At 45.7% G+C, this 27,622-nt stretch overlaps 2 protein-coding genes across 3 annotated transcripts in view; one reads left to right on the top strand and one right to left on the bottom strand.

Moving 5' to 3' along the window:
• Positions 1-9,962, bottom strand: part of LOC134396363 (zinc finger protein 271-like) — a 29,487-nt gene extending 19,525 nt beyond the window's left edge. Inside the window, exons 1-5 of one of the 2 annotated variants that reach the window (XM_063122839.1) lie at positions 9,944-9,962; positions 7,685-7,770; positions 6,111-6,133; positions 4,867-4,982; positions 2,398-4,040 (exon numbers count right to left, since the gene is read on the bottom strand). In XM_063122839.1, the coding sequence (XP_062978909.1) occupies positions 2,398-4,040; positions 4,867-4,982; positions 6,111-6,133; positions 7,685-7,723 (1,821 nt within the window). In that variant the 5' untranslated portion in view covers positions 7,724-7,770; positions 9,944-9,962. Of the gene's footprint in view, positions 1-2,138; positions 4,041-4,866; positions 4,983-6,110; positions 6,134-7,684; positions 7,771-9,943 lie in introns of those variants that run through there. The other variant, XM_063122838.1, reaches the window with a different exon arrangement.
• A 3,711-nt stretch (positions 9,963-13,673) lies between these two features.
• LOC134396410 (zinc finger protein 501-like) lies at positions 13,674-26,497 on the top strand. Its single transcript, XM_063122901.1, has 6 exons — positions 13,674-13,741; positions 16,975-17,101; positions 18,872-18,945; positions 21,026-21,152; positions 22,176-22,259; positions 25,221-26,497. Exons 2-6 carry the CDS (start codon positions 16,981-16,983, stop codon positions 26,165-26,167), a joined length of 1,353 nt encoding a protein of 450 aa, XP_062978971.1. The 5' UTR covers positions 13,674-13,741; positions 16,975-16,980; the 3' UTR covers positions 26,168-26,497.
• The last annotated feature ends 1,125 nt before the right edge of the window (positions 26,498-27,622 follow it).

Raw genomic sequence — 27,622 nt, 5'->3', positions numbered from 1 at the left:
ATGTTATCCGAACCTGGTCCGATGTGTGTGGGGGAACAGGAACCCCCAAAACAGCCCAATAAGGAATGAGTGTGCTCAGAGATCACAGAACGTTGACTGTCGAGGGGGGATATGGAAAACTGGGTATGTGTGTGAGAGAAGAAATGGAACGGAGGAGTTGGCGTCTTGAAAAGCAGGACTTCATGCTACAACACTTTGTTGCAGGTCCCTTCTTCTTCACATGCTTTTGTCCAACAGGAGGCTTCTGCTGAATATGTCTTGTACATTTTTGTAGAAAGGATTTATGCTCATGTTGAACAGACGTTGCTTTTATGGTATTTTTAAAATTTGATGAAGGATTAAAAACTGCTCACACATACAAGCACAGAGTTTTTATGGGGATTCCAAATCGCCTTAAAGTATGGGTAAGGGTCAGCACCTCGGGTATCTCCTTTAGCGTTATGGCTATTTCTGACTGAAACCAGGAATGGATCCATAGCCTTGGAGAAAAACAAGTGAAGCGTACAAGATTATGCATGGTGTGGAGGAAACATTTTTCTCCCTCTCTCTAAATACTGGAACCCAAAGGAGTCACCCAATGAAACTGATTGGTGGGAGATTTAGGACAGATCAAAGGAAGGACGTCAAGATGTAGTGATGGCCACCACTTTGGATGGCTTTAAAAGGGGGTTGGATAAATTCCTGGAGGAGAAGGCTATCAAGGGCTACTAGTCCACATGGTCATATGCTACCTCCAGCATCAGAGGCACTCTGCCTATGTGCCCAGTTGCTTGGGAACATGGGTGGGAGGGTGCTGTTGCATTCCTGTGTAGGGTGACCATATGGAAAGGAGGACAAGGCTCCTGTATCTTTAACAGTTTTACAGAAAAGGGAATCTCAGCAGGTGTTGTGATGAAGAGGTGTCAATTCCCTCTTCATCACAACAGGTTAAACTACAGGAGCCCTGCTTAGAGTGACCGGATACAAAAGAGGGCAGGGCTCCTGCAGCTTTAACTATTGTGATGAAGAGGGCATTTCAGCAGGTGTTGCATGCATACAATTGACACCTGCTGAAATTCCCTTTTCTATACAACTAGGGTGACCATATGAAAAGGAGGACAGGGCTCCTGTATCTTTAACAGTTGCATAGAAAAGGGAATTTCAGCAGGTGTCATTTGTATATATGGAAAACCTGGTGAAATTCCCTCTTCATCACCACAGTTAAAGCTGCAGGAGCTATACTAGAGTGGCCAGATTTAAAAGAGGGCAGGGCTCCTGCAGCTTTAACTGTTGTGTTGAAGAAGGAATTTCACCAGGTTTTCCATATATACAAATGACACCTGCTGAAATTCCCTTTTCTATGCAACTGTTAAAGATACAGGAGCCCTGTCCTCCTTTTCATAGGGTCACCCTAATACAACTGTTAAAGGTGCAGGAGCCCTGTCCTCCTTTCCACATGGCCAACTTATTCCTGTGCTTCTTGTGGGTTTCCTGTCGACAGCTGATTGGCCACTGTGCGAAGTTTTGAATTGAATCCTGGTTTAGCATGTTGTCTGAACGCAGCCAGGGTAGCTCGTCAACCGTGCTGCGTGGCTTGTTAACCACCCTGAATAACCCAACAACAAACCGTGGGTTCTCAAGGTGGCTTCCTCAAGAAAATGAAAAAAGTGAAGAAGCCACCCTGGCTGCATTCGGACAACACACTGGCCCATGGTTCAACCCCACTGGCTCAAAGCAACCCACACTCAACCACCGAGTATCAGTTAGCGTGTTGTGCGAACAGGTGCCTTGTCTACAATTTTTATTTCAGGCTCTTAGCCCAATTACAAAAGCTCTCTGTATGCGATTAGTTCAGACCTCTGGCAAAAGCAACGTGTCCCCTCCTCAGCACCCTGCCCTCCAAGAAGGAAGAGGAAGAGAAAAACGGGCGGCAGAAAAAGAAAAGTGCCCTGGACAGACTATCCATGAGGAAATGCAGCTCTTGACCAAAATTAGGTTGCCGAATCCTGCGTGATTTAGTCCCTTGATACATGAAGCCTCATCATAACCTTATATCTGAAATTATATAATATAAAATCTGTTGGCACTTTTCAACATGCCAGGAAACTTCCTCAAAATTAAATGTTACCAAAAAAGGCACCAAAACAAAGAAACACAGATTAATATTATTATTTTTGCACTCATCCAAGAGATAGCTTTTGTGATGTCCAAAGTTAAAGGTTTGGGACACAACTGCATTGCAGTTCCCATTCATTTCAATGGGGCTTATGTAGAAGAACTTATTCTTCTCCCTCAATGTTATCAGTCCCAGCCAACATAATTTATTTGGTAATTCATAGATTGGGGGTCGCGATTAACATTGCTGCTATCTGTTTTCCTATTTAGGGCATTCGCATGGCTGGTTTTATGATGCTCCACAAAACTCGGCCTGGTATAGAAACTTTCCCCACAGTACACACACTTATACGGTTTCTCTCCCGTGTGGGTTTTCTGGTGCGCAATCAAATTCGAACTCAGGTTGAACCTTTTCCCGCACTCAGAGCACTGATATGGTTTCTCTCCTGTGTGGGTCCTCTGATGTCGAATCAGGCCTGAGCTACATGTGAAGCTCTTCCCGCAGTCCGAGCATTCGTATGGCTTCTCTCCCGTGTGGGTTCTCTGGTGTACATTGAGCTGTGAACTCACGCTGAAGAATTTGCCACACTCCGGGCACTGGTATGGTTTCTCTCCTGTATGAGTCCTCTGATGGGCAATGAGGTTGGAGCTCAAAATGAAGCTTTTCCCACAGTCTGCGCAGTTATACGGTTTCTCTCCCGTGTGGATTCTCTGATGTCTAATAAGACTCGAGCTGCAAATGAAGGTCTTTCCGCAGTCTGTGCAGTCGTACGGCTTCTCTCCTCCATGCAGCCTCTTGTGCGCGTTGAGACTGGACCTCAAGTAGACTCTTTTGGGACAATCTGTGCACTGGTAAGGCTTCTTACCTGTGTGGATTTTCTCATGGGCACTTAGGCTTGAGCGCACACTGAAGCTTTTCCCGCAGTCCGAGCATTCGTATGGCTTCTCTCCCGTGTGGGTTCTCTGATGAACGCTGAGTTGGGAGCTCACGCTGAAGGTTTTGCCACAGTCCGCACATTTGTAGGGCTTCTCTCCTGTGTGCGTCCTCTGATGTCGAATGAGGCTCGAGCTGCAGCTGAAACTTTTCCCGCAGTCTGAACATTCGTACGGTTTGTCCTCTGTGTGGATTCTCTGGTGTCGAATAAGGCTTGAACTGCAGTTGAAGCTTCTCCCGCAGTCTGCACACTGGTACGGTTTCTCTCCAGTGTGAATTCTTTCATGTGCGATAAGATTGGAGCTCTGGCTGAAGCTTTTCCCACACACCGAGCAGGTATAAGGCTTTTCTCCTTTGTGGGTCCTCACATGTGCGATAAGGGCAGATTTCTGGCTGAAGCTTTTCCCGCACTCTGAGCACTTGTAGGGCTTCTCTCCCGTATGGATTCTTTCATGGGCCACCAGGCTGGATTTCAAACTGAAGCTCCTCCCACACTCAGAACACTCGTAGGGTTTCTCTTCCGTGTGGATTCTCTCGTGGGCGATAAGGCTCGAGGTCTGGCTGAAGCTCCTCCCGCAGACGGAGCATTCGTAGGGTTTCTCCTCGGTGTGGATTCTCTCGTGAGCAATGAGGGTTGATTTCTTCCCAAAGCTCTTCCCACAGCTCAGGCACTTGTACGGTTTCTCCCCGGTGTGGATTCTCTCGTGAGCGATAAGATTGGAGCTGTTACTGAAGCTTTTCCCGCACCTGCTGCAGGTGAGCTGTCTCTTGCATTTATTTGCGCTATTTTTGTTTCCAGCCCCACGAAGATCTGACTTATGCACATCTCCGCTCTCTTGCTTCTCTAACTTTTGCAACTTTTCCAAACTCTCTTCCTGCTCAGAAATCTGGAAAGCTTCCTTTTTTGCTTTCCCTAACAATCTCCCAGAGACATCTAATTGTCTGCAGCCGTCCACATCGGGAGTTGCTTCCTTTTCGTCCTCTTCTTTCTCCATCACCCACGTTTGACCGGCTGAAACAAGGCAAGAAGAGAGACAGGTAAGGCTTGTATGCATGGGGGAAAGGAGTCATGATTTCTCTTGGATAAAGCAGCTAGATACCATACAGAGGGAAGAGGCCAACTTTACAGATCAGTGGGGAGTAACACATGACCCACTGGCCCTTTTTGTGGAGCTGCAGGAGCCTTGCCCTCTTTTGTATCCAGTCACGCTAGGCAGGGCTCCTGCAGCTTTCACTGTGGTGATGAAGAGGGAATTTCACCAGGTCCCCCATATATACAAATGACACCTGCTGAAATCCCCTTTTCAATACAACTGTTAAAGATACAGGAGCCCGGTCCTCCTTTCCATATGGTCACCCCCCTACACAACTTCTGCAACTGCTGTGCTACTAAATTTGCGGTCAAAATCTGGTGTGGTGGCGGCAGCTAAGCAACGGTTCGCCTTTAAGACAGGCATAAAAAAAAGAGATTTTTTGCTTCCTGTAGACTTTGCTGGGAAGGAAAATCACATGCCCTGCATTCCCAGGAGGTGTCTTAAGCATCAGTCGGAGGGTGTGCATGTGTGCGTGTCTGTGCTTGCAGCTCATGGGCTGCATGTCGCCCACCCCTGCCATAAAACCTGGAGCACTGGTGGTTATGAGGGAAGGACACCCATTGGCTAATATCTCGGGTTTGTCCCTTCAGGTGATGAGCAGAGTGGGAAGTTTTTAGAAGCATAGAATCATAGAATAGTAGAGTTGGAAGGGGCCTAAAAGGCCATCGAGTCCAACCCCCTGCTCAATGAAGGAATCCACCCTACAGCAATTAATCCACCCTACAGCAATTAAACAAACCTGACCTTTGCATCCAGGGGGCTCATCCTGACGAGAACCCCTTTGCTCCGAGAAATGGCCCCCTCCACCTTCCAGCTCTGCCAAGCCAGACTTGGTTTTGGAAACCGCAGCGCCTTCCCTGCTAGAGAAAGGAAATTAAGAAGGGTTTTTTAAAAATAAATACTGTCAGTCAAGCCGTACCCCTCGCGGCCCAGTCGCCTCTTCTCCTCTCCAGCCACTCTGTCAGTGACGGACGCTCCTTGTCTTTCTCACAATGGCCCTGTTCAGAAGATACCTTAAACCAAGGCAAATGCTATTTTGGGCTGCATTAATAGAAGTATAGCTTCCAAATCACGTGAGGTACTGGTTCCTCTCTATTCGGCCCTGGTTAGGCCTCATCTAGAGTATTGTGTCCAGTTCTGGGTTCCACACTTCAAGAAGGACGCAGACAAGCTGGAGCGTGTTCAGAGGAGGGCAACCAGGATGATCAGGGGTCTGGAAACAAAGCCCTATGCAGAGAGACTGAAACAACAGGGCATGTTTAGCCTGGAGAAGAGAAGATTGAGGGGAGACATTACAGCACTCTTCAAATACTTAAAAGGTTGTCACACAGAGGAGGGCCAGGATCTCTTCTCGATCCTCCCAGAGTGCAGGACAAAGAATAACGGGCTCAAGTTAAAGGAAGCCAGATTCCAACTGGACATCAGGAAAAACTTCCTGACTGTTAGAGCAGTACGACAATGGAATCAGCTACCTAGGGAGGTTGTGGGCTCTCCCACACTAGAGGCATTCAAGAGGCAGCTGGACAGCCATCTGTCAGGAATGCTTTAGGGTGGATTCCTTCATTGAGCAGGGGGCTGGACTCGATGGCCTTATAGGCCCCTTCCAACTCTACTATTCTATGATTCTATGGCTTAAAACATGGTGGTTAAGCCAGGCTGTGTTCAAAAGACACCTTAAACCACGGCTTTAACCATGGTGAATAAAGCAAAAAGCCCTATTTCACTGTGGTTTAAGGTGTCTTCTGAACAGGGCCATTGAGTGGAGAAGAGAGGGGAGGGAACACCACAAATCAGAGACACGCTCTGGTGCTACTAGAAAATCTTAGCTTTAATGAATTCTCCTTCAGTATGCTCGACACATTTCCGATAAAAATCCTTCCTCAGGAGCTGAGGAAAAACCCTTCTCCTCCCCCCTCCCCCCTCCCCCATCAGGGCCCATTCCCAACTTAGCCAAAGATGAACTCAGCAAAAAGGAGCCCCAAACTCACCTGTTTCCTAGGCTTCCAAAGTCCTGAAAGAAAGGAGAAAAAGCATTAGCAGAATTTCAGAAGGGTGAGATTCCTTCTGAGGTACTTCTAAGAAGGGAGACATTTTCCTTCCTCTCTCAACATACTAGAACCCAAGTTCATCCCAGGAAGCTGATGAGTGGGAGGTTCAGGACAAATAAAAGGGAGTTGGATAAATTCCTGGATGCAAAGACTATCCATGGCTACTAGCCCTGATGGTTGAGTGCTATCTGCAGTATTTGAGGCAATAAGCCTGTATGCACCATTTGCTGGGGAACATGGGTGGGAGGGTGCTATTGCACCATGTTCTGCCTTGTTCATCCCTGGCCGATGGCTGGTTGGCCACTGTGTGAACAGAGTGCTGGACTAGATGGACCCTTGGTCTGATCCAGCAGGGCACCTCTTATGTTCAAATGTTCTTCACACAATGCATGGAGATCATAGAATCACAGAATAGCAGAGTTGGAAGTGGCCTATAAGGCCATCGAGTGAAACCCCCTGCTCAATGAAGGTGTCCACCTTAAAGCATCCCTGACAGATGGCTGTCCAGCTGCATCTTGAAGGCCTCTAGTGTGGGAGAGCCCATGACCTCCCTAGGTCACTGGTTCCATTGCCAGACTGCTCTAACTGTCAGGACGTTTTTCATGATGTCCAGCCGGAATCTGGCTTCCTTTAACTTAAGCCCGTTATTCCGTGTCCTGCACTCTGGGATGATTGAGAAGAGATCCTGGCCCTCCTCTGTGTGACAACCTGTCAACCATGCTTTGAGAAGGATGCAGACAAGCTGGAGTGTGTTCAGAGGAGGGCAACCAGGATGATCAGGGGTCTGGAAACAAAGCCCTATGAAGAGAGACTGAAAGATCTGGGCATGTTTAGCCTGAAGAAGAGAAGATTGAGGGGAGACATGAGAGCACTCTACAAATACTTAAAAGGTTGTCACATAGAGGAGGGCCAGGATCTCTTCTCGATCCTCCCAGAGTGCAGGACACGGACTAATGGGCTGAAGTTACAGGAAGCCAGATTCCGGCTGGACATCAGGAAAAACTTCCTGACTGTTAGAGCAGTACGACAATGGAATCAGTTACCTAGGGAGGTTGTGGGCTCTCCCACACTAGAGTCATTCAAGAGGCAGCTGGACAACGATCTGTCAGGGATGCTTTAGGGTGGATTGAGTCAACCCCCCCCTGCACTGAGCGGTGGGTTGGACTCAATGGCCTTGTAGGCCCCTTCCAACTCTACTATTCTATGATTCTAGCTGTATCTTTCAGCATCTGTTGGATTTCTGTCTGTTATGAAGTTGCTTAAGAGGACAGCACCTGGGTCAGGATGGGCTCTAAGAATGATTAACAACTCTAGAATACCTTAGAGTGTGCAAAATCCCTTCCACTAATTACTCAGCCTTCAAACATCACTATTAGACCCATTTTACAGTACATAGACTGACTACTGAGGTACAGGTGAGAAATGAAAATGGGGTGGTGACTGCCTGGATTGGGAATCAGGAATTTTTGGGGGTATGAACACCCAGCATATACCCCGTCCCTCCAATTCCTTACCTGACTCAGGTGTGCTCCATCCACTCCTCTTGTTCTCATCTTTCCCTAGGTGTTTGGGCCCAGCTGGGGAGACGTCAAAGAAATGTCTGTGAAAGAAAAAAGAAAAAACGTATAGATGATTGGATAGATATGAGACGGGGTAAATATAAAGTTTTAAATGATAAAGATATGAGAGGGGGTAATTATAAATATTGAATTGATAAAGTTTGGAATTATAAAGACATGAGAGAGGAATGATACAGATTAACATGATAAAGACTGGAATTATAAAGGTGTGAGAGGGGGAATTATAACGGTTAATTAAAATTATAAACATTAGAATTATGAAGACGTGAGAGGGGATACTATAAAGATAACAGTGATAAAGATTGGAAGGGGGAATTATAAAGATTAAAATTGTAAAGATTTGAATTATAAAGCTATGGGTGAAGGGACTTATAAAGATTAAAATAAGAATGGAATTACACGAGATAGGGAATTAAAAAGATATGAGAGGGGAGAAATTACAAAGATCAGATAAAGATACAAATTCTCTCTCAAACAGTCTCATGAAATGTTTATTGCTCAATCCACAGATCATCGCAACACATACAAACTTGAAAATTTACTATACTCTTATACAAATACTACATATGGTTAAAACTACAGAGCTACCAAGTACATCACATCCATTACTGAAATGATGGTAAAATGGGTGAACAGCAGACAATTCATTTATCTCTCTGAATCTTTATAGCACCTCACACCAAAAGTATCCAAAAACTTTGCCCTGCATCTATTAGCTTTCGTTGCCGGGAAAGAAGGTGCAACGCTATTCACATTCATCTGGGAGTAAGTGCCATTGAACTCAATGGGGCTCACTTCAGAGTTAGACCTGGGCAGTATTGCGCTGCACAAATCCTTTCAATCCTGCCGTCTCCTGTGGGTTCCCCTCAGGGCCGGTGCTACCATAGAGGCCACTCAGGCGGCCGCCTAGAGCGCCAAGCTAAGAGGGGCGCCGGGCACAGCGCAACACTCATGCGCGTTGGCTGTGAGCCGGCCCGGCCTGAGGATTCAGTTGGGCCTGGGCGGGCGAGATGGCGCCCTGCGCCTGCCCAGCCAAAGCAAAGCTAGGAACGCTGGGGTGGGGTGGCTCCACGTTTAGACTTCCAGAACGCACCCGGAAGAGAGAGAGAGAATGTATGCGTGAATGGGGTGCAGGGGGTCTTTGAGTGAATGCATGTGTTCATGCGTGTGTTTGTTTGGAGTGAGTGATGCTGAGTGTGTGTGCGCGCGTGTGTGTGAGTTGGGGGGATGATTTGGAGGTGATATTCCTATTAAATAATGTATTTTAGACCCATAGACGTGCCTTTCCAATTTGTTTGCTATAATTGCATTGACGTATTTCTTGCACTTTAAAATAAATTTAGCAATTTCAAGTTTTGTGCTTATTTTTTTCCAGGAAACATCTGTTCTTAAAAATCAAAGTTGGCATTTTTTTGGGGGGGGGGGCGTGAAAGTAGCTGACCTTGCCTAGGGCGCAAAATAGTCTGGCACCGGCCCTGGTTCCCCTGTTTTTCTTCTGTCGTCCCCTCTTTTTGTGCTTTTATTGGGGTGCCTGTTGGGGGGCATTTCGTTATTGCATCGACTTCATAGAATCATAGAATAGCAGAGTTGGAAGGGGCCTACAAGGCCATCGAGTCCAACCCCCTGCTCAGTGCAGGAATCCACCCTAAAGCATCCCTGACAGATGGTTGTCCAGCTGCCTCTTGAAGGCCTCTAGTGTGGGAGAGCCCACAACCTCCCTAGGTAACTGATTCCATTGTCATACTGCTCTAACAGTCAGGAAGTTTTTCCTGATGTCCAGCTGGAATCTGGCTTCCTTTAACTTGAGCCCGATATTCCGTGTCCTGCACTCTGGGAGGATCGAAGGATCACACTTAAACGCGTGACAGGTAACATGGAGACAGAAGCATCTATTCCGGCAGGCCTATCCAGTGGAATTTTAGGATGTTTTTAGGATGTTTTAATAATGTATATGAAGTTTTTAATTCAGTTTTATTTATTTATTATTTATTTATTTTATTTATTACATTTTTATACTGCCCAATAGCCGAAGCTCTCTGGGAGGTTCACAAAAATTAATGTATTTTCATGTATTTTATATCTACTGTTGTTCCCTGCCTCGATCCAAACGGGGAGGCGGGTAAGAAATAAAATCATCAACATCATCATCCTTTCCATGCTTGCAGCCTCGGGTTTGCGCCCCCTTCTCCTCACCTGCCAGCGCCCCCGGGTATATCTGGGGTGAAGCGGGGCGGGAGGGGAGCGCGCGCAATCACAGCCCCCTTTTTCCTTTGGGGGCAGCGGAGAGGTCGGCCACCCAAGCAGGCAGCGGCTCCCCGGCTCCCAGCTCCCGTCGCGGAGGGCGGCTTCTCCTTCTCTCCCCGGGTTTTCGCCTGCTGCAGCGGCAGCCCGGATGCAAACGCCGCCGCCCGGCGAGAAGCTCAGCCTCTTCCTCCCCGCCTTGCCAAAGCCAGAGGAGACGAGACGGACCAGCTCCGATGCTCTTGGCATCGAAAGGTCTCCTGCGCTTGTGCAGAGCGCCGTTCTCCAAAAGGCCGCTCTTCCTTCCTTCCTTCCTGCAGTCCCTATACACAACACTCCCAATCCTTTTTTTAAAAATCCTTTTTATTTAATGTTTTATTATTAATTATTATTATTATTATTATTATTGTGAAATTTCAACACAAAACAAACCAACCCCTAAGGGAAAAAATGCAGCTACATACATTTGTATACATCAATCCCCCCACCCCTTTTTTTGACAACCGCAACAACCAAAAAGTCTGTGAGCAAAGACACGGGTAACTCACCCAGATCCGGGTGGCGAGAGCAGGCGCGCGGAATCCGCACGTGCGAGGGGAAAACAAAGGCCGCTTTCCCACCGGAGGGGGCGGAGAAGGAAGGGACGGGCACAGTTATAGAGTTACAGTGGCTGGAGAGGGGACTTCCGGGTTGCTTTTGACAGTTTTCCCCACCCGCCCCTCTTCGCCTGAGCGGGGCAAATGTGACAACTGCCCATTAGATATAATGAAGCATCCAGAGATTTTAAGGGTAGCTGGGGTCCAATGCTTCCGGTCGGAATTCAAGGTGTTGGTAATGACGTTTAAAGCCCTAAACGGCTTGGGACCTCGAGGGAGCGTCTCTCCCTACATTTGCCTGCCAGAGACTTGAGGTCTGATGGAGGAGCCCTTCTCCATATCCCATCAACGTGAGACATATGCTTGGTGGGACATGGGAGAGGGCCTTCTCTGTGGTGGCACCCTGGCTGTGGAATGCCCTCCCTTTGGAAGCCCAGCTTCATTTCCGCACCACGTTAAGACATGGCTTTATAACAGAGCCTTTGATGGCTAAATCCACCAGCCTGCACACCTTCTTGTTTTAATTGATATAAACTGAAGGACCTTAGATGTTGAGTGTAGTATTGAATTGATCAATTAAAAAAAAAATCACTGAAATTCAACCCCATCCATAACGGAATCAACCTACCTGGACCTTGAGATCATCCACAGGGGTCCTTCTCCGTGAGCCCCTGCCAAAGGAAGTGAGGCAGGTGGCTACTAGGAGGAGGGCCTTCTCTGTGGTGGCACCCCGGCTGTGGAATGAACTCCCTAAGGAGGTTCGCCTGGCACCTACACTGTACTGCTTTCGTCACCAGCTGAAGACCTTTTTATTTTCTCAGTATTTTAACACCTAATTTAACTTAAATTTAAACTTTGCTGTTTTAATTCCGTATTTTAACTTATATCAATTTCTGCTGTGTGGTTTTACCCTGGTTGTGCTTTTTATATTGTATTTTGTATTTGTGTTTTTAGATTGTTGGTTGTTTTACTATGCTCTTCGTGGTGTTTCATTTTTGCGAACTGCCCAGAGAGCTTCGGCTATTAAGTGGTATAAAAATGTAATAAATAAATAAATAAATATCGTATTTCTTCAATTCTAAGATGCTCTTTTTCCCCATATAAACATCTCTAAAAATGGGGTGCGTCTTAGAATCGCGGGTGTGTCTTAGGTTTTTTTTTTCCTGTTGGTGGTACTGAAATTAGTGTGCGTCTTACAATCGATGGCGTCTTACAATCAAAGAAATACGGTAAATAAATCCAACCCCAGCCAGCGCAGTGAATGCTGAAGGATGATGGGAACTGTAGGCCAAAACATACGCCCACCCCGGCCGTAATCCATGTTCAACGCTCTACATCACATTGGCTGTCAGTTGATGCTGTTCAACAGCAAGAATTTGGCACAGGGCACCATCTGCTTTGCGGCGAAGTTTTCTGTTTTGTCGTTCACCACAGGAATTCAGTGGGTTGGTTCCTCGATTTGAGGCTTCATATAGGAACATAAAAAAGCTGCTTTAAAGTCAGGCCTTTGCTCTTTCTAGCCCAGTATTGTCAGCACTGACTGGCAGCAATGTCTCTCCCCAAATATTCCTTTCGAAGAGCCTTGCTGCAAGAAATGGTTCTGGTCTCAGTAGCCCTGTCTCTTCCAAAGGTTAACATTAAGGATTATTATTATTATTATTATTATTATTAATAATAATAATAATAATAATAATAATATTTCTTGCCCACCTCTCCATTTTGATCAAGGCGGGGAACAACAATAAACGAGAGCTTCGGCTATTGGGCAGTATAAAAATGTAATAAATAAATAAAATACATAATACTCAATTAAAACATAATATACATTGTTAAAAATATCCTAAAAAACATCCTAAAATCATTTTTAAAAAATTCCACTGTATAGGCCTGCCGGAAGAGATCAGTCTTGATAGCTTTCTTGAATGCTGGTAGACTGTTAAGTTGACGAGTCTCCTCCGGCAGGCCGTTCCACTGTCTGGAAGCAGCAGAAGAGAAGGTCCTCTGGGTAACAGTTGTTAATTTGCTAGCTGAAGTAGATTTTTCCCAGAGGACCTGAGTGTGTGGGGCGGATTGTACGGGAGAAGGCGATCCCGCAGGTAGCCTGGACCCAAACCATGTAGGGCTTTAAAGGCGATAACCAACACTTTATATTTTGCTTCATATTGGTTAAGATTTATCTCCCTACGGAAGGCTCTCTCCAAGGAGTTTCCTCACAGCCTTGAGGTCACCCCCAGGACAACTAGCAGACCATCTTCCCTTATATACACCCAGACGACATTTATGATCTCTAGAGGAGGTCGTGCTCGTCATTCGAAAACAAACAGAATGTCACCACGAAGAACCTTGACGGCAGGGTCTTCTCTGTAGCGGCACCCGCCATCTGGAAAACCCTCCCTCATCCAATTCAGGAGGAGGGAAACGTCACATCCTTTAAACGCCTCCTGAAACCATATTTTTTTCAGACAGGCTTTCCATGGACTGTAGCTTTTCTGCATTACTAAACTTTTAACGTTTTACACTTATTGGATACTTACTTAGGGTGACAATATGAAAAGGAGGACAGGGCTCCTGTATCTTTAACAGTTGCATAGAAAGGGGAATTTCTATGTTGAAATTTCTGTTGAAATTTTCAAATGCCAGTTTTGGACCTGAACATTGCACAGCCATCTTGTTAAGGGCAGGATAGGGATCAGATACTACCTGGAAGATACCCCAAGACCACTTTGATCAGGCCAAGTGTCAGACCAGAGCTTCCACCCCAACCCCTGTTCCCAGTTTTCCCCAGATTAAGGGCGGGAAAAGGAAGTGACTTCACTGCATCACACATCAATACTTGGATCGTAGAGATAGAAAGACTTTCATTGCAGAGACTGGCCAGAGGGGCTCCCCAAAATATTGAAATCTTAGCATGTGGCTATTTGCAAAGAAGGTGGGCAGGGGTTGGAGGCGGGGCACCATGCAAATAAACCGGGACCCAGCACCGCCTCCGCTCCCTGAGTAACGCTCGTGACCCACTCATTGCCGCCTTCCATTGAGAGCCGGAAGTCGTGTACGTGGCTGGGAATGAGTTCTCTTCTTTCTGCTGAGTTCCTTTTGTGCGGACCAGAGGTTAGGAGGAGCTGGAAGGAGGCATTGCAGGCGCAAGGATTGAGAGGCGAGTTGAAGGGGGCGGGTGGGGGTCCTTTCCTGGGAATCGGAAGCTGCAGCTCGTGCAAAATGCAGCGGCCAGATTGATTTTGGGAACCAGAAGTTTTGACCATATAACACCTGCTCTGGTCTGCTTGCACTGGCCGCCTGTATGTTTCCGAGCCCAATTCAAGGTGCTGATTTTGACCTATAAAGCCTTTACACGGCTTGGGACCACAACACCTGATGGAATGCCTCTCCCGACTTGAACATACCTGGTCACTACGTTCAACATCTAAGGTCCTCCTCCAGGTGCCTACTCCAAGAGAGGCTCGGAGTGTGGCAATGAGGGACAGGGCCTTTTCGGTGGTGGCTCCCAGACTGTGGAACGATCTCCCTGACGAGGCTCGCCTGGCGCCAACACTGCTATCTTTCCGGCGCCAGGTTAAGACTTTCCTCTTTGCCCAGGCATATAGCGGCACATCTTAATCACCCACATGTTTGTTTGTTTATTTATTTATTTATTTATTACATTTTTATACCGCCCAATAGCCAAAGCTCTCTGGGCGGTTCACAAAAATTAAAACCATCATAAAACAACCAACAGGTTAAAAACACAAATACAAAATACAGTATAAAAAGCACAACCAGGATAAAACCACGCAGCAAGATTGATATAAGGTTAAAATACAGAGTTAAACCAGTATAATTTAAATTTAAGTTAAAATTAAGTGTTAAAATACTGAGTGAATAAAAAGGTCTTCAGCTGGCGACGAAAGGAGTACAGTGTAGGCACCAGGCGGACCTCTCTGGGGAGCTCATTCCACAACCGGGGTGCCACAGCGGAGAAAACCCTCCGCTGTTTAGTTTTTTAACGGTTTTTAATGCTTTATGTGTGTATGTTCTGTGTTTTAGAATTTTAAATTTTGTATACTCGTTTTTATCTTAATTTTAGAATTTCTGTAAACTGCCCAGAGAGCCCTGGCTATGGGAGCGGTATATAAGTGCAATAAATAAATAAATGGGGTGTCATCTTCCAAGGCCTTTCTTAAACCGGTGTTGATGGCTTGGGGTTTCTTGGTTGCCGTGCTCAGCTCTCGAAATGCTCCCCCCCCCCAGAAAAGGTGGTTTCCTGTGCTTTCAGGTGACACCCCTAATCCACCTGCTTCCCCACCTTAAAATGAGAGAGCACCTTCTTCCTCTTCTTCCCTTCCAACCTGCCCGGTCATATGAGGGCATGTTTCTGGTGGTTCCACATAGACCCATCCTCCGATTGGAGTCCACCACGGGAAGAGCCTTCAGCGTGGTGGCCCCCCTCCTATGGAACTCCCTGCCTCTGGAGGTCAGGCAGGCGCCAACTTCGTATTCCGTTCAGCGCCTCCTGAAAACATCATTATTCCAGGAAGCCTTTCCTGAATGACCAGCCACAGTTCTCTGTACATTTTGCTTCTTTTAAAATCTATTTTAAAGTGTTTTATTCTGTTTTTATTGTATTTTATCTTGTACTCCTCTCCGAAATTTTTAATGGGGAGCGGTATATAAATATTAGGGTGACCCTATGAAAAGGAGGACAGGGCTCCTGTATCTTTAACAGTTGTATTGAAAAGGGTATTTCAGCAGGTGTCATTTGTATATATGGAGAACCTGGTGAAATTTCCTCTTCATCACAACAGCTAAAGCTGCCCTCTTTTGCATCTGGTCACTCTAGTATAGCTCCTGCACTTTAACTGTTGTGATGAAGAGGGAATTTCACCAGGTTCCCCATATATACAAATGACAGCTGCTGAAATTCCATTTTGTATGTAACTGTTAAAGATATGGGAGCCCTGTCCTCCTTTTCATATGGCCACCCTATAAATATTGTAAATAAAATAAATAAAATACCTTGTTTGATCTGGTTTTCACTCTTGTTCTACTATTTCCCCTTGTTTTAATACATATTTCCCCTAATCTGGCACCCCTCTAGATGTGGAGACATCTGGAGGGTGCCAGGTCAGGGTGAAAGCTATTTTAGGGTGCATCCCCATGCAAGCTTAGACAAAAAAAGTCTTAACAATTCCCAGCATCCCCTGGCTGGGGGATGCTGGGAATTGTTGGGCTTTTTTATGTCTAAAGATGCTTGGGTTTGTGCTCTTAACGTGGTTTGAGGAGTGGCTGATTTAATTCTTTTGAAACTGACGATTATTATTTTTATTATTTATTGCATAAGTATTCCGCCCCATAGCCGAAGCTCTCTGGGTGGTTTACATAAGATTAAGATACTTAAAAACAATATACAAAAATTAAAAACCGTAAAAAAAAATACAATGTACACACATACACACATTTAAAACCACTATAACAACTTTTAAAATGTATGAGCCTAAAAAACCAAAAAAAAAAAAACCCAAACAGACCCAGGTTCATCACATATTGCTAAGTGCCTAGGAGAAAAGAAAAGTCTTGACCTAGCACCGAAAAGATAACAATGTCGGCGCCAGGTAGGCCTTGTCAGGGAGATTGTTCCACAACTGGGGGGCCACCACAGAAAAGGCCCTCTCTCTTGTTGCCGTCCTCCGAGCTTCCTTCAGAGTAGGCATCCAGAGGAGGACCTTAGATGTTGAGCGCAGTGTACGGGTAGGTTCATGTCAGGAGAGGCATTCCGTTAGGTATTGTGGTCCCAAGCCGTGTAAGGCTTTAGAGGTTAAAACCAGCACCTTGAATCGGGCTCGAAAACATACAGGCAGCCAATACAAGCGGGGGCACACACGCACACGCACACTGCACCAGACAGGGAGCTTTCTTTTTGAGATCTCTAGATCTCTTTTTAATCAGGTTCCGTAAAGCAGGGTGGGTGGAGGTGGAGTGATTGAAGGGAAAAGTAAGTTCTCAAGCCCGGAAGTCTGCATGCCCTCAGAGAAGTGTAAAAGGAGACACCGATTTAGAGGACATTCCTGTTGCATGCATACTCAGAAGTAAGTCCCGTGGAATTCAGTGGGGCTTACTTTCAGGGAAGTGGATCTTAAAAACACAGCCTTAATTGGATTAATTTCCAGAGAGGTAGACTTGTGAGGATGCAACCCTGTGCATGTTTAGACAGAAAAAAAGTTAGGATTTTCTTCCTGCCTAAACATTATTATTATTATTATTATTATTATTCAACGGCAACCCACATTCAACCCATATACAACCCACACCATGGCTTGTTGTGTTGTGTGAACCAGGTTAACATGTGCAGTACTAACAATAGCCCTAGATCCTAACGTTTTCGTTTTCTTTCAGGTTCTCATGTCCTTTGAGGAGGTGGCTGTGTATTTCACCCAGGAGGAATGGGGGCTGCTGGACCCAGGCCAAAAGGCTCTGTACAGAGAAGTCATGCTGGAGAATTATGGGATCGTGGCCTTTGTGGGTAAGCATGTCATTGCTTTGAGCTGGTAAATGTAAAAGTTATGGATGATCTATTCTGGTTATTTCTCACCGGCTGGATTCACACAACACGATAAGCCAGAGTACAGGTTGAGTATGGATTGTCATTGAATCCTGGGTTGATGTTGAATCATGAGTTGTTGGGTTGCTTGAACCCATCCGTGCTAACACTATGGTTTGTGGTTAGGAAACCATGGTTTGTTAGCGTGGATGGGTTCACACAACACAATAACCCGCAGTTCAAAGACACACTCAACCCATACGCCACCCATACACACACACACACAGGTACTGAAAATTGTCGATACACTAAGGATGCGATCCTTTGCGTTCTGCCTGAGGAATGCTGGGATTTGTAGGCCCTCATTTTAATAGCCGCCCTCCTCTCTCCTTTGGTGGAGGCTGATGATGAAGAAACTCTGAGCATGGTCTTAGGGTCTGGGCAAGTGTTTATGGGAGGAGACTGTCCTTCAGGTAACCCGGCCCCAGGCTGTTCAGGGCTTAATACCAGCCCTTTGAATCGGGCCCAGACATAGACCGTCAGCGAGTGCAGCTGGAAAAACATTTGCATAATAGGATCTCATTGTCCCGTTAACAATCTTGCTGCCCTATTTTGGACCAGCTGAAGTTTCCGGACTGTCTTCGAAGGCAGCCCCACGTATAACGCAGCCCTGTGCAGCCTTCCAGGACGATATAACATATTAGATGAAGGGCTTGGGCAGGAATAAGCAATTTCATGCACTTCAGATATAATAATAATAATAATGATAATAATAATAACAACAACAACAACTACCGTATTTCTTCGATTGTAAGGCGCCATCGATTGTAAGACGCACACTAATTTCAGTACCACCACCAGGAAAAAAAAACCTAAGACACACCCGCGATTCTAAGATGCACCCCATTTTTAGAGATGTTTATATGGGGAAAAAAGTGAGTCTTAGAATCGAAGAAATAGGGTAGGAGGAGGGCTTTCTCTGTTGTGGCACCCCGGCTGTGGAACGAGCTCCCCAGAGAGGTCCGCCTGGCGCCTACACTGTAGTCTTTTCGTCGCCAGCTGAAGACCTTTTTATTCTCTCAGTATTTTAACACCTAATTTAACTTAAATTTAAATTTTGCTATTTTAATTCTGTACTTTATTCCTATATCAATTTCTGCTGTGTGGTTTTATCCTGGTTGTGCTTTTTATATTGTATTTTGTATCTGGGTTTTTAGATTGTTGGTTGTTTTATTATGTTCCTTGTGGTTTTGGCCCAGAGAGCTTCGGCTATTGAGCGGTATAAAAATGTAATAAATAAAATAAATAAAAATAAAATCATCATCATCTATTTATTACCCGCCTCTCCCTCTGGATTGAGGCGGGGTACAACACAAATGCAGAACACCGTAAAATACATATAATTAATTAAAATATATAAAATCAATACATTATTAAAAAGCAGCACATTATTAAAAGGCATCTTAAAATTCAACAGGGTAGGTCTGCTGGAAGAAACCAGTCTTTATGGCTTTCTTAAATTCCAGCTTTCTTAAATATCTTGGACTACAATCCCATCATCTATCTAAAATTATTTTTAGGCCACCTTTAAGGATGGAAACCTCTCCAGATAGTTCCCCTGTCTGTTTTCCATGCTAATTGGGGATGATGGGAGTGGTAGGATTTTGTTGTTGCTATCTAAACATGCATAGGATTGAACCTAAATCTGTGTGAAGGATAAATGCTTTCCCATCGCTTTTGTCTCCCTCACAGGTAGTGGGACACCGTCAGTGCCACCTTCGAGAATATCTCCTCCTTTGGGTGGAAAGAAAGCGGCTACTGTGAAGGTAAGGATAGATTGCCAAGTGTGCAAAGAACACCTTGAGCGTTTTCTTGTTGTGGAGACTGAAAAGCCCACTCTCTTACCTGTGGCTTTTGATGCCCCAAGGTATCAAACCTGCTTTGAGCGCCATTGATCTTTCTACATGAAGGGATGCAGGGCCAGCCCTACCATGAGGCAAGTGTGAGGTGGTTGCCTCAGGCGGCAGGTGCTGGGAGGTGGCAGCCGGGTGCTGGAGGAGATTGCTGAATGCCAAGGCGAGCTGCCCTGTGCCCCCTAAGCTAATCCGCTTCCTTCAGGGGCAGTAGAAGACGTTGCCCCATTGTCAGTGTTGAAGAAACCATACAGTCGGCTTTTGTACATGGAACGCGAGAGGGCGCCATCTTGGTTTTTTGCCTCAGGCCGCAAAAACTCTTAGGCCAGCCCTGAAGTGACGGTTGGGAAGGCAGTAAACTTGCCTGACAACTATTGTTTAATTCACCTCTTTGGGGGCCACTACTAAAAAGGCCCTGTTTCTAGTGCCAACCGATTTGAGCTTGAAGGCAGAACCATGGAAAGGGCTCTGAGGCCAGTCAGACCAAGGCAGGTTTGTATGTTCTTCAAATAACCTGCCCTAAATAATTTGGTGTCATCGGCAAACACTCCCCTTATAAGAGGGTAGATGATCGAGACTTTGCAAAGCGGTTGCACTTCGGTTTGGTTTCTTATAGCCGGTTAAAAGATGTCAGACTAAAGTTTCTAGTCCCTAAACAAGCATACTTACACATGCTTACATATTCTGATGGCCGGTTAGAATAGTACCAGGCATTATTTTTATTTATTTTATTTATTATTGCATTTATTATTGGGGCCAGGTTATCTGAAGGAACGCCTCCTCCCATATGTACCTGCCCGGACACTAAGGTCATCCTCAGGGGTCCTTCTCCGTTAGCCCCTGCCAAAGGAAGTGAGGCAGGTGGCTCCCAGGAGGAGGGCCTTCTCTGCTGTGGCACCCCGGCTGTGGAATGAGCTCCCTAAGGAGGTTTGCTTGGCACCTACACTATATGTCTTTAGACGCCAGGTGAAGACCTTTTTATTCTCCCAGCATTTTAACAGTCTATAAATAAATTTTACCTTGGTGTTCTAAATTTGTAATTTTGCATTGCTGCTGTTTTTATCTGGTTGAGCTTTTATATTGTATTTTATATTATGGTTTCATACTGTTGTTTTACACTTTGAATGTTTTTAATTTTTGTGAACCGCCCAGAGAGCTCCGGCTATTGGGCGGTATAGAAATGTAATTAATAAATAAATATCCTGCTGTTTTTCCTCCAAGGAACCCAAGGCAGTGTGTACATAATCCTCCTCCTCTCCATGTTATCCTCACAACAACAACCCTGTGAGGTAGGTTGGGTTGAGAGTCTGGGACTGGCCCAAAGTCACCCAGTGGGTTTCCGTGGCCGAGTGGGGACTAGAACCCAGATCTCCCAACTCCCAGTCCAACACTCTAACCACTACACCACACTGGCTCAGATCTAATTGCCTTTTTGGACACCACAGAAAAGGATTGTGCCCTAGCACTATTAATGCGCAAATTGTACACAGTGGTTACATGGCAGATAAGTTGCATTAGATAATAGGAGCAAATGACCAACCGGTCAGTTATGCCACAACAACGGCAGACTCAGCAGGTGTAGAGATTCACCTGGTGAGAGTCTTGCCTGCCAAGCCGAGATGTCATAGAATCATCGAATAGCAGAGTTGGAAGGGGCCTGCAAAGCCATCTAGTCCAACCCCCTTCTCAATGCAGGAATCCACCCTAAAGCATCCCTGACAGATGCTTGTCTAGCTGCCTCTTGAATGCCTCTAGTGTGGGAGAGCCCACAACCTCCCTAGGTAACTGATTCCATTGTTGTACTGCTCTAACAGTCAGGACGTTTTTCCTGTATTTCTATTTCAGTTACAGTTTTGGTTTCTAAACGTGAACCAGGTAAATGAGCACCTGCCAAGGTGCGTCTTCATTTGTCTTCTTTTAGGGTGATGTGTCCCTGGCCGCGCCCTAGTTGAGCGGAGTTTGGTTGTGTCAAGAGCATTGTTTCCTCTTTCAGGCGCCGGTGAAGTTTGCAGAGGTGTCCGTGCGTTTCACGGAGGAAGAGTGGGCGCTGCTGGATCTGCGCCAAAGGCTCTTACACCTGGAAGTCATGCTGGAGAATTACAGGAACGTGACCTCTCTGGGTAAGGGCGCCCTTGCTCGGGGGTGATAAGAACATGTGTGAACGTAAGAAGGGCCCTGCTGGATCAGACCATGGGTCCATCTAGTCCAGCACTCTGTTCACACAGTGGCCAGCCAGCCATCGGCCAGGGATGAACAAGGCAGAACATGGTGCAACAGCACCCTCCCACCCATGTTCCCCAGCAACTGGTGCACACAGGCTTATTGCCTCGAATACTGGACATAGCACACAACCATCAGGGCTAGTAGCCATTGAAAGTCTTCCCCTCCAGAAATTTTCTTTCTTTCCTCCATAGAATCATAGAACAGTAGAATTGAAAAGGGCCTATAAGGCCATCAATTCCAGCCCCCCTGCTCAATGCAGGAATCCACCTTAAAGCATCCCTGACAGCTGCCTCTTGAAGGCCTCTAGTGTGGGAGAGCCCACAACCTCCCCAGGTAACTGGTTCCATTGTCATACTGCTCTAGCAGTCAGGAAGTTTTTCCTGATGTCCAGCTGGAATCTGGCTTCCTTTAACTTGAGCCTGTAATTCCGTGTCCTGCACTCTGGGAGGATCGAGAAGAGATCCTGGCCCTCCTCTGTGTGACAACCTTTTAAGTATTTGAAGAGCGCTCTCATGTCTCCCTTCAACCTTCTCTTCTCCAGGCTAAACATGCCCAGTTTTTTCAGTCTCTCTTCATAGGGCTTTGTTTCCAGACCCCTGATCATCCTGGTTGCCCTCTTCTGAACACGCTCCAGCTTGTCTGCGTCCTTCTTGAATTGTGGAGCCCAGAACTGGACGCAATACTCTAGATGAGGCCTAACCAGGGCCGAATAGAGAGGAACCAGTACCTCACGTGATTTGGAAGCTATACTTCTATTAATGCAGCCCAAAATAGCATTTGCCTTTCTTGCAGCCGTGTCGCACTGTTGGCTCATATTCAGCTTCTAATCCACAACAATTCTAAGATCCTTCTCATTTGTAGTATTGCTGAGCCAAGTATCCCCCATCCTGTAACTGTTCATTTGGTTTCCTCTTGCACAGTTCCCAAACCTGATCTCATCTCCAGACTGGAAGAAGGGGAAGTTCTGTTCATCCCAAACCCTGAGGAGGGGGAGAAATCAGCAGGTATTTGCTTAGCTGTCTGGGGATTTTAAGCTTTCCTTGGACGGATGATGAATTGGAATGATCAAGTCTGAAGGGATTAAGACAGTGATCGTCATCTGAGATGGTGCCTCCCAGGACCTATTTATTTATCTATTTATTTATTTATTACATTTCTATACCACCCAATAGCCGGAGCTCTCTGTGAGTGTGAGATGTAGTGTGGTTGAAACAGTTGGAAACAGTGACCACGACATTAACAAATTGAAGATGTGATCCTATCCATGTTTAGCTAGAAAACTAAGTCCTACATCTCCCAGCATGCTCCAGCCATCATGGCTGGTTAGAGGGACGCTGGAAGTTCATAGGATTTTCTCTCTCTCTAAGCATGCATCGGGCTGTGCCCTGAATTTATGTTTAAGTAGATAATTGCCAAGGAAGTCCAACGCAGGCCTTAGCTAGACCTATGTGTTATCCCATGACGGAGAAAGGAAGATCCCGCGTTGTGTTTAACGCGAGATCCCTCCACCGTTTACACGTGATGCGCGACGACCTCAGAAGGAGAGGCGTCGCACCCGCCATTTTTTTTAAAGGGGCAGCAGCGCACAAACGCTCATGCGCAAAAGGTAAGTGGTTTTTTAAAATTTAAATTACTTTCCCCACTCGCCCCACCCTACCCCAGATGGGTGCAGCACTCCTGAGGAATCGCGCGGAGCTGGGTCAACCCGCGGCAACGGCCCACACGTTCCGCGGTCTCGGGCTCAGCCTGGGACCATGGAAAAACCAGGGCCAAAGGCGAGGGCATGATCCCGGGGCAAAAGAGGGATCATCCCTCCCTGATCCCAGGTTCCCCTGTGTGTTATGTGGACACACAGGGACAATCCTGGGGTTTGCCCCAGGATAAAGCCCCGTCCAGCTGTGGCCACAGTTACCTTTGACTTCAAAAGAGGAAATGTTTTACTATTTCCCTCTAAAATGAGGAACAGGTAAAAATGAAGTTGAAAGGGGGAATCAAGAGGGTTAAACCTCCTCAAAATGCTTGTAGGTTATTGAAAACCACAATAACAGATGCTCAACTAGAATATATATATCGCAGGCCAGGAAAGATAGTACCAAGGTCAAGAAGTGACCAGCATGGTTAACAAACAGTATCAAAGCAGGTATCGGAAAAAAGGGATTCCTTCCGAGTTCCAACAATGAAAGTTTTGCCCGAATGAGAGAAATAAAAAGGAACAGCAGCTTGAACAAAAGAAATGCAAGCCGATAGTGACCTGTTTTGCACATAACTGCAACCCATACTATGGGTTGTTGAATCGTGGGTTGTCATTACATGCGAAACTGCAAGTATGGGTTAGCTATGGGTTGCTAGCCTCAAACAATCCATGAAAACCCAATTGCTGTTGGGTTATGATTGTTTAAACCACGGGTTGTTAAGTGAGAACCTATAACCGTGGGTGGTTCATGGGTTGTTTCGTGAGGCTACAGAGGTGGCAGACAAGTGAACAAAAGACCCCAACTGATCTACATGCCAGTATTACAGTGCTGGAAAGACGTTTGAGATACAGGGAGCAAGCAAGAGAAGGGAGTGGTTAAAAAACAACGCAGGAATTGACCAGGTTAAAGAACAAGCCAGGAATTATCCTGGCCTCTACAGTCGCCCTGCCCACTGAAATGCCCCCTTTTATTTATTTATTTATTTATTTATTACATTTTTATACCGTCCAATAGCCGAAGCTCTCTGGGCGGTTCACAAAAATTAAAACCATCATAAAACAACCAACAGGTTAAAAGCACCTTTTCCCTCTCTCCAAGGTCAAGTTCCTGTCCTCAGAGGCCAGCCTGCATGCTTCATTCTATGCCAGCTGCAAGGGGGTGGGGTCAGATCTCCCACCCCACTCCCGATGTCTCCAGCCTTGAAGCAGGATTCCAAACAATCCTATCACCTCTCAGACACTGGCTGCATTCGGACAACACAATAGCCAACAGTGGTTTAAGTAGACCGCCATTAGTTGAAAAGTCAACGGTTGGTTATTGTGTTGTCTGTCGGGCAAAAAAAACCACCCCACGGTTGACTATTTCCCCCAAAATAACCAACGGAGAAAAACAATGCTCTGCAGAGTTGACTAGTCACACAACCATTGGCTAGTGTGTTGTTTGTTGGGCTCTGTGGACTATTTCGCCCCATCGAGTGGACTATTTCGGCTGCCTGCAGAGTCCTCCAGCAAGAGCAACCAAACCTGCTCTAATCCAGCCAGCAGAACTTGCAATGGCTGATGGGATACCAGCAGGAGGACTGGTGTGGAGAGAGGGCAGGGGATGTGTCAATCAAACACCCAGTTGACTAATAGTCAACTCAACGCTGATCCTGATCCATTCCATGGTTGATTATAATCATGTTGTGTGGGGAATACCCCCTCGATAATCAACCCTGGAATTGACTATTAATCCACCATTGACTATTGTGTTGTCTGAACGCAGCAGCTATAGGACAGATACCAAAACCCATTTAGAAAATCAATTCTTTTTTTATCGCCTCAAGAGGCTCCCCAAATAAGAGTGATTTTTAAAAACTTATTTATTTTGCATTTGACCCAGAGTTGGAGTAGCCTGCATGGTGTACTCTCAACACTCAAATTCCCCCTGAGTTAAAGTTGGGGGGGGGGGGAAGGGTCAGGTGCCATTCTGATTCAAGCCAGTTTTGTTGGCAGGACCAACATTTCTGGTCCATAATGTCAAAAGCGGCTGAAAGGTATGCGAGAGTCTACAGGGAGATATATCCTCTGTCAAAGCTCCGGGCCAAAATAATCCATGAAGGCTACCACAGTTGTTTCTATTCCATGACCTGGGCAGGAACCAAAATAGAATTGGGAACAAGAAACCACATTTCTGTCATTTCTTCATTATAGTTGACAGTTTGATCATTGACTAGAAGGGCAGTTTATGAATTGCAGTCCTAATCAGGATTCTTTATTATTATTATTTTAGAGAGTTATAGGGAGCTACATAGAGTATCATCAGAAACAACCGAGTATGAAGTGAAGGAAGAGGCCTTTGGCAGCCGAAATCAAAGAATCCACACTGAGGAGAAATCGGATGAAAACTGGGAGTGTGGAGAAATTTTCCCTCGTAGGGCAAGCCATACTCCACGCCAAACAACCCACCAAGAAGTGAAAACACATACATGCTTAGAGTGTGGAAAGACCTTCAAACAGAAGTCAACCCTTATTTCTCATCAGAGAATCCACACAGGCGATAAATCATATGAATGCTTGGAGTGTGAGGAGAGCTTCCCTTATAGCAGTCACCTTGCCGCACACACAAAAATTCACTCAAAGACAAAGCAACATAAATGCTTGGAATGTGGAAAACGATTCAATGCGATCTCCCTTCTAGTGATACATCAAAGAACCCACGCAGGGGAGAAACCATACAAATGCTTGGAGTGTGGAAAGAGCTTCTGTCAGTTGTCGACCTTAATTGGCCATCAAAGGACCCACACAGGGGAGAAACCCTATAAATGCTTGGAGTGCGGAAAGGGTTTCAACCAGAGCACAACCCTTACTGCACATAAAAGAATCCACACGGGCGAGAAACCCTATAAATGCTTGGAGTGTGGGGAGAGCTTTACTTTGAGTACAAGCCTCTCTTCTCATCAGAGAAGCCATGCAGGGGAGAAATTGTTTAAATGCTTTGAATGTGGAATGAGCTTTACTCACAGAACAAACCTTACTTCCCACCAAAAAATCCACACTGGGGAGAAAAGCTATAGATGTTCAGAGTGTGGAAAGAGCTTCAACCGCAGCACAACCCTTACTGCACATCATAGAATCCATACAGGGGAGAAGCCATATACCTGTTCAGAGTGTGGGAAAAGTTTCAATTATAGCACGCACCTTACTAAACACAAAAGACATCACTGTGAATCCATATAAATGCTTGCAGCATTGAAGGAACTTCAATATTTAGTACCCAGTCTAATGTTTCACCCAAAAACCCATTGAGTTGCTGTGCATTTCTCTACTATTTTGTGTTTTTAATAATTTCTCAGGCCGTTGTATGGTGAATATTTGCTAATAATAGTCCTCAGGATACTGGATTATTTAGGAGGGCAGGATAGAAATTCTTAGCTAGTTAAGATTCATTACAACATAGTAAGATGATTGCTGGAAGATGGTCGCTTGTACAAAGTTATTGATATCTTGTGTTTAATGGTTTTTATTTTTGTGAAATTGAAATAAATGTAATAAATGAAAATGAAATAATGGCAAAATTCATGCTGCAGCTAATTTTTACTTAATTTTACTGTTTGAGTTTGTTTGAAGCAACTGCTTTTCATTGCATGTTATACTGTATACAAAAGGAGATACAAGAGGATGAGCAGTAAACAAATTTCTTCGTGAGAATGTGGGTGGGGGGGAAATCAGGCAAAATTAATATGGATGTTTAATCTTCGAAAGATCAATGAAAGGACACCATGGGTAAAATCCAACATATACAAAATTATGCCTGGTGTGGAGAATGTGGACAGGGAGACATTTTTCTCCCTCTCTCAAAATACTAGAACCTGGGGTCATACCATGAAACTGATTGGTGGGAGATCCAGGACAAATAAAAGGAAGGACTTCTTCACACAGCGCATAGTTAAACTATGGAACTCACTACCACAAGATGTAGTGATGGCCACCAATCTGGATGGCTTCAAAAGGGAGTTGGATAAATTCCTGGAGGCAAAGGCTATCCATGGCTACTAACCCTGATGGTTGTGTGCTACCTCCAGTATCCGAGGCAGTAAGCCTGTGTGCACTAGCTGCTGGGGAACATGGGTGGGAGGGTGCTGTTGCACCATGTCCTGCTTGTTCATCCCTGGCCGATGGCTGCTTGGCCACTGTGTGAACAGAGTGCTGGCCTAGATGGACCCTTGGTCTGATCCAGCAGAGCGCTTCTTATGTTCTTAAGTCCTACTTAGAGTAGACCTGTTGAAATGAGTGGGATTTAAGTTAGTCCAGTTTTTTTTTTAAGCAAATCTTCCAATTGCAGAGATGCCCTGTCAGACACACACACACCGCCCCTGCCCAAGCCAAACACATTATTTCTCTTTTACGACTGGACAGTTTATCACCAACACTAACAGAGATTGACAGGGCCATATGGATACCCAGGAAGGCCGACAGACCAAGAGAAGTACACCATTGCTTGTCACCTACAGCTCCCAGTTGAAACCACTGCATGGATCATCAGTGAACTCCAACCCATCATCAGCACAAACACTTATCTCCCACAAACCTTGGGAGGCAGACCAGTCCTGTTTTACTGTATAGAGTTGTGGTCAGCAGGACACGGACTAATGGGAAACCTCGCAACCTGAAGCAGATGCTAACCAGCAATAG

The sequence above is a fragment of the Elgaria multicarinata genome, chromosome 3 (assembly GCF_023053635.1).
Source record: "Elgaria multicarinata webbii isolate HBS135686 ecotype San Diego chromosome 3, rElgMul1.1.pri, whole genome shotgun sequence".
Taxonomy (NCBI): Eukaryota; Metazoa; Chordata; class Lepidosauria; order Squamata; family Anguidae; genus Elgaria; species Elgaria multicarinata.
This window is presented reverse-complemented; position numbering and strand designations above follow the sequence as displayed.

Bases quoted from the DNA above. Each gene is read 5' to 3' on its own strand.
- LOC134396410 (XM_063122901.1), top strand. From the start codon at position 16,981: ATGTCCTTTGAGGAGGTGGCTGTGTATTTCACCCAGGAGGAATGGGGG. The intron at 18,946-21,025 runs GTAAGGATAGAT...TTCCTCTTTCAG, and splicing joins AGAAAGCGGCTACTGTGAAG to GCGCCGGTGAAGTTTGCAGA. The intron at 22,260-25,220 runs GTATTTGCTTAG...TTATTATTTTAG, and splicing joins GGAGGGGGAGAAATCAGCAG to AGAGTTATAGGGAGCTACAT.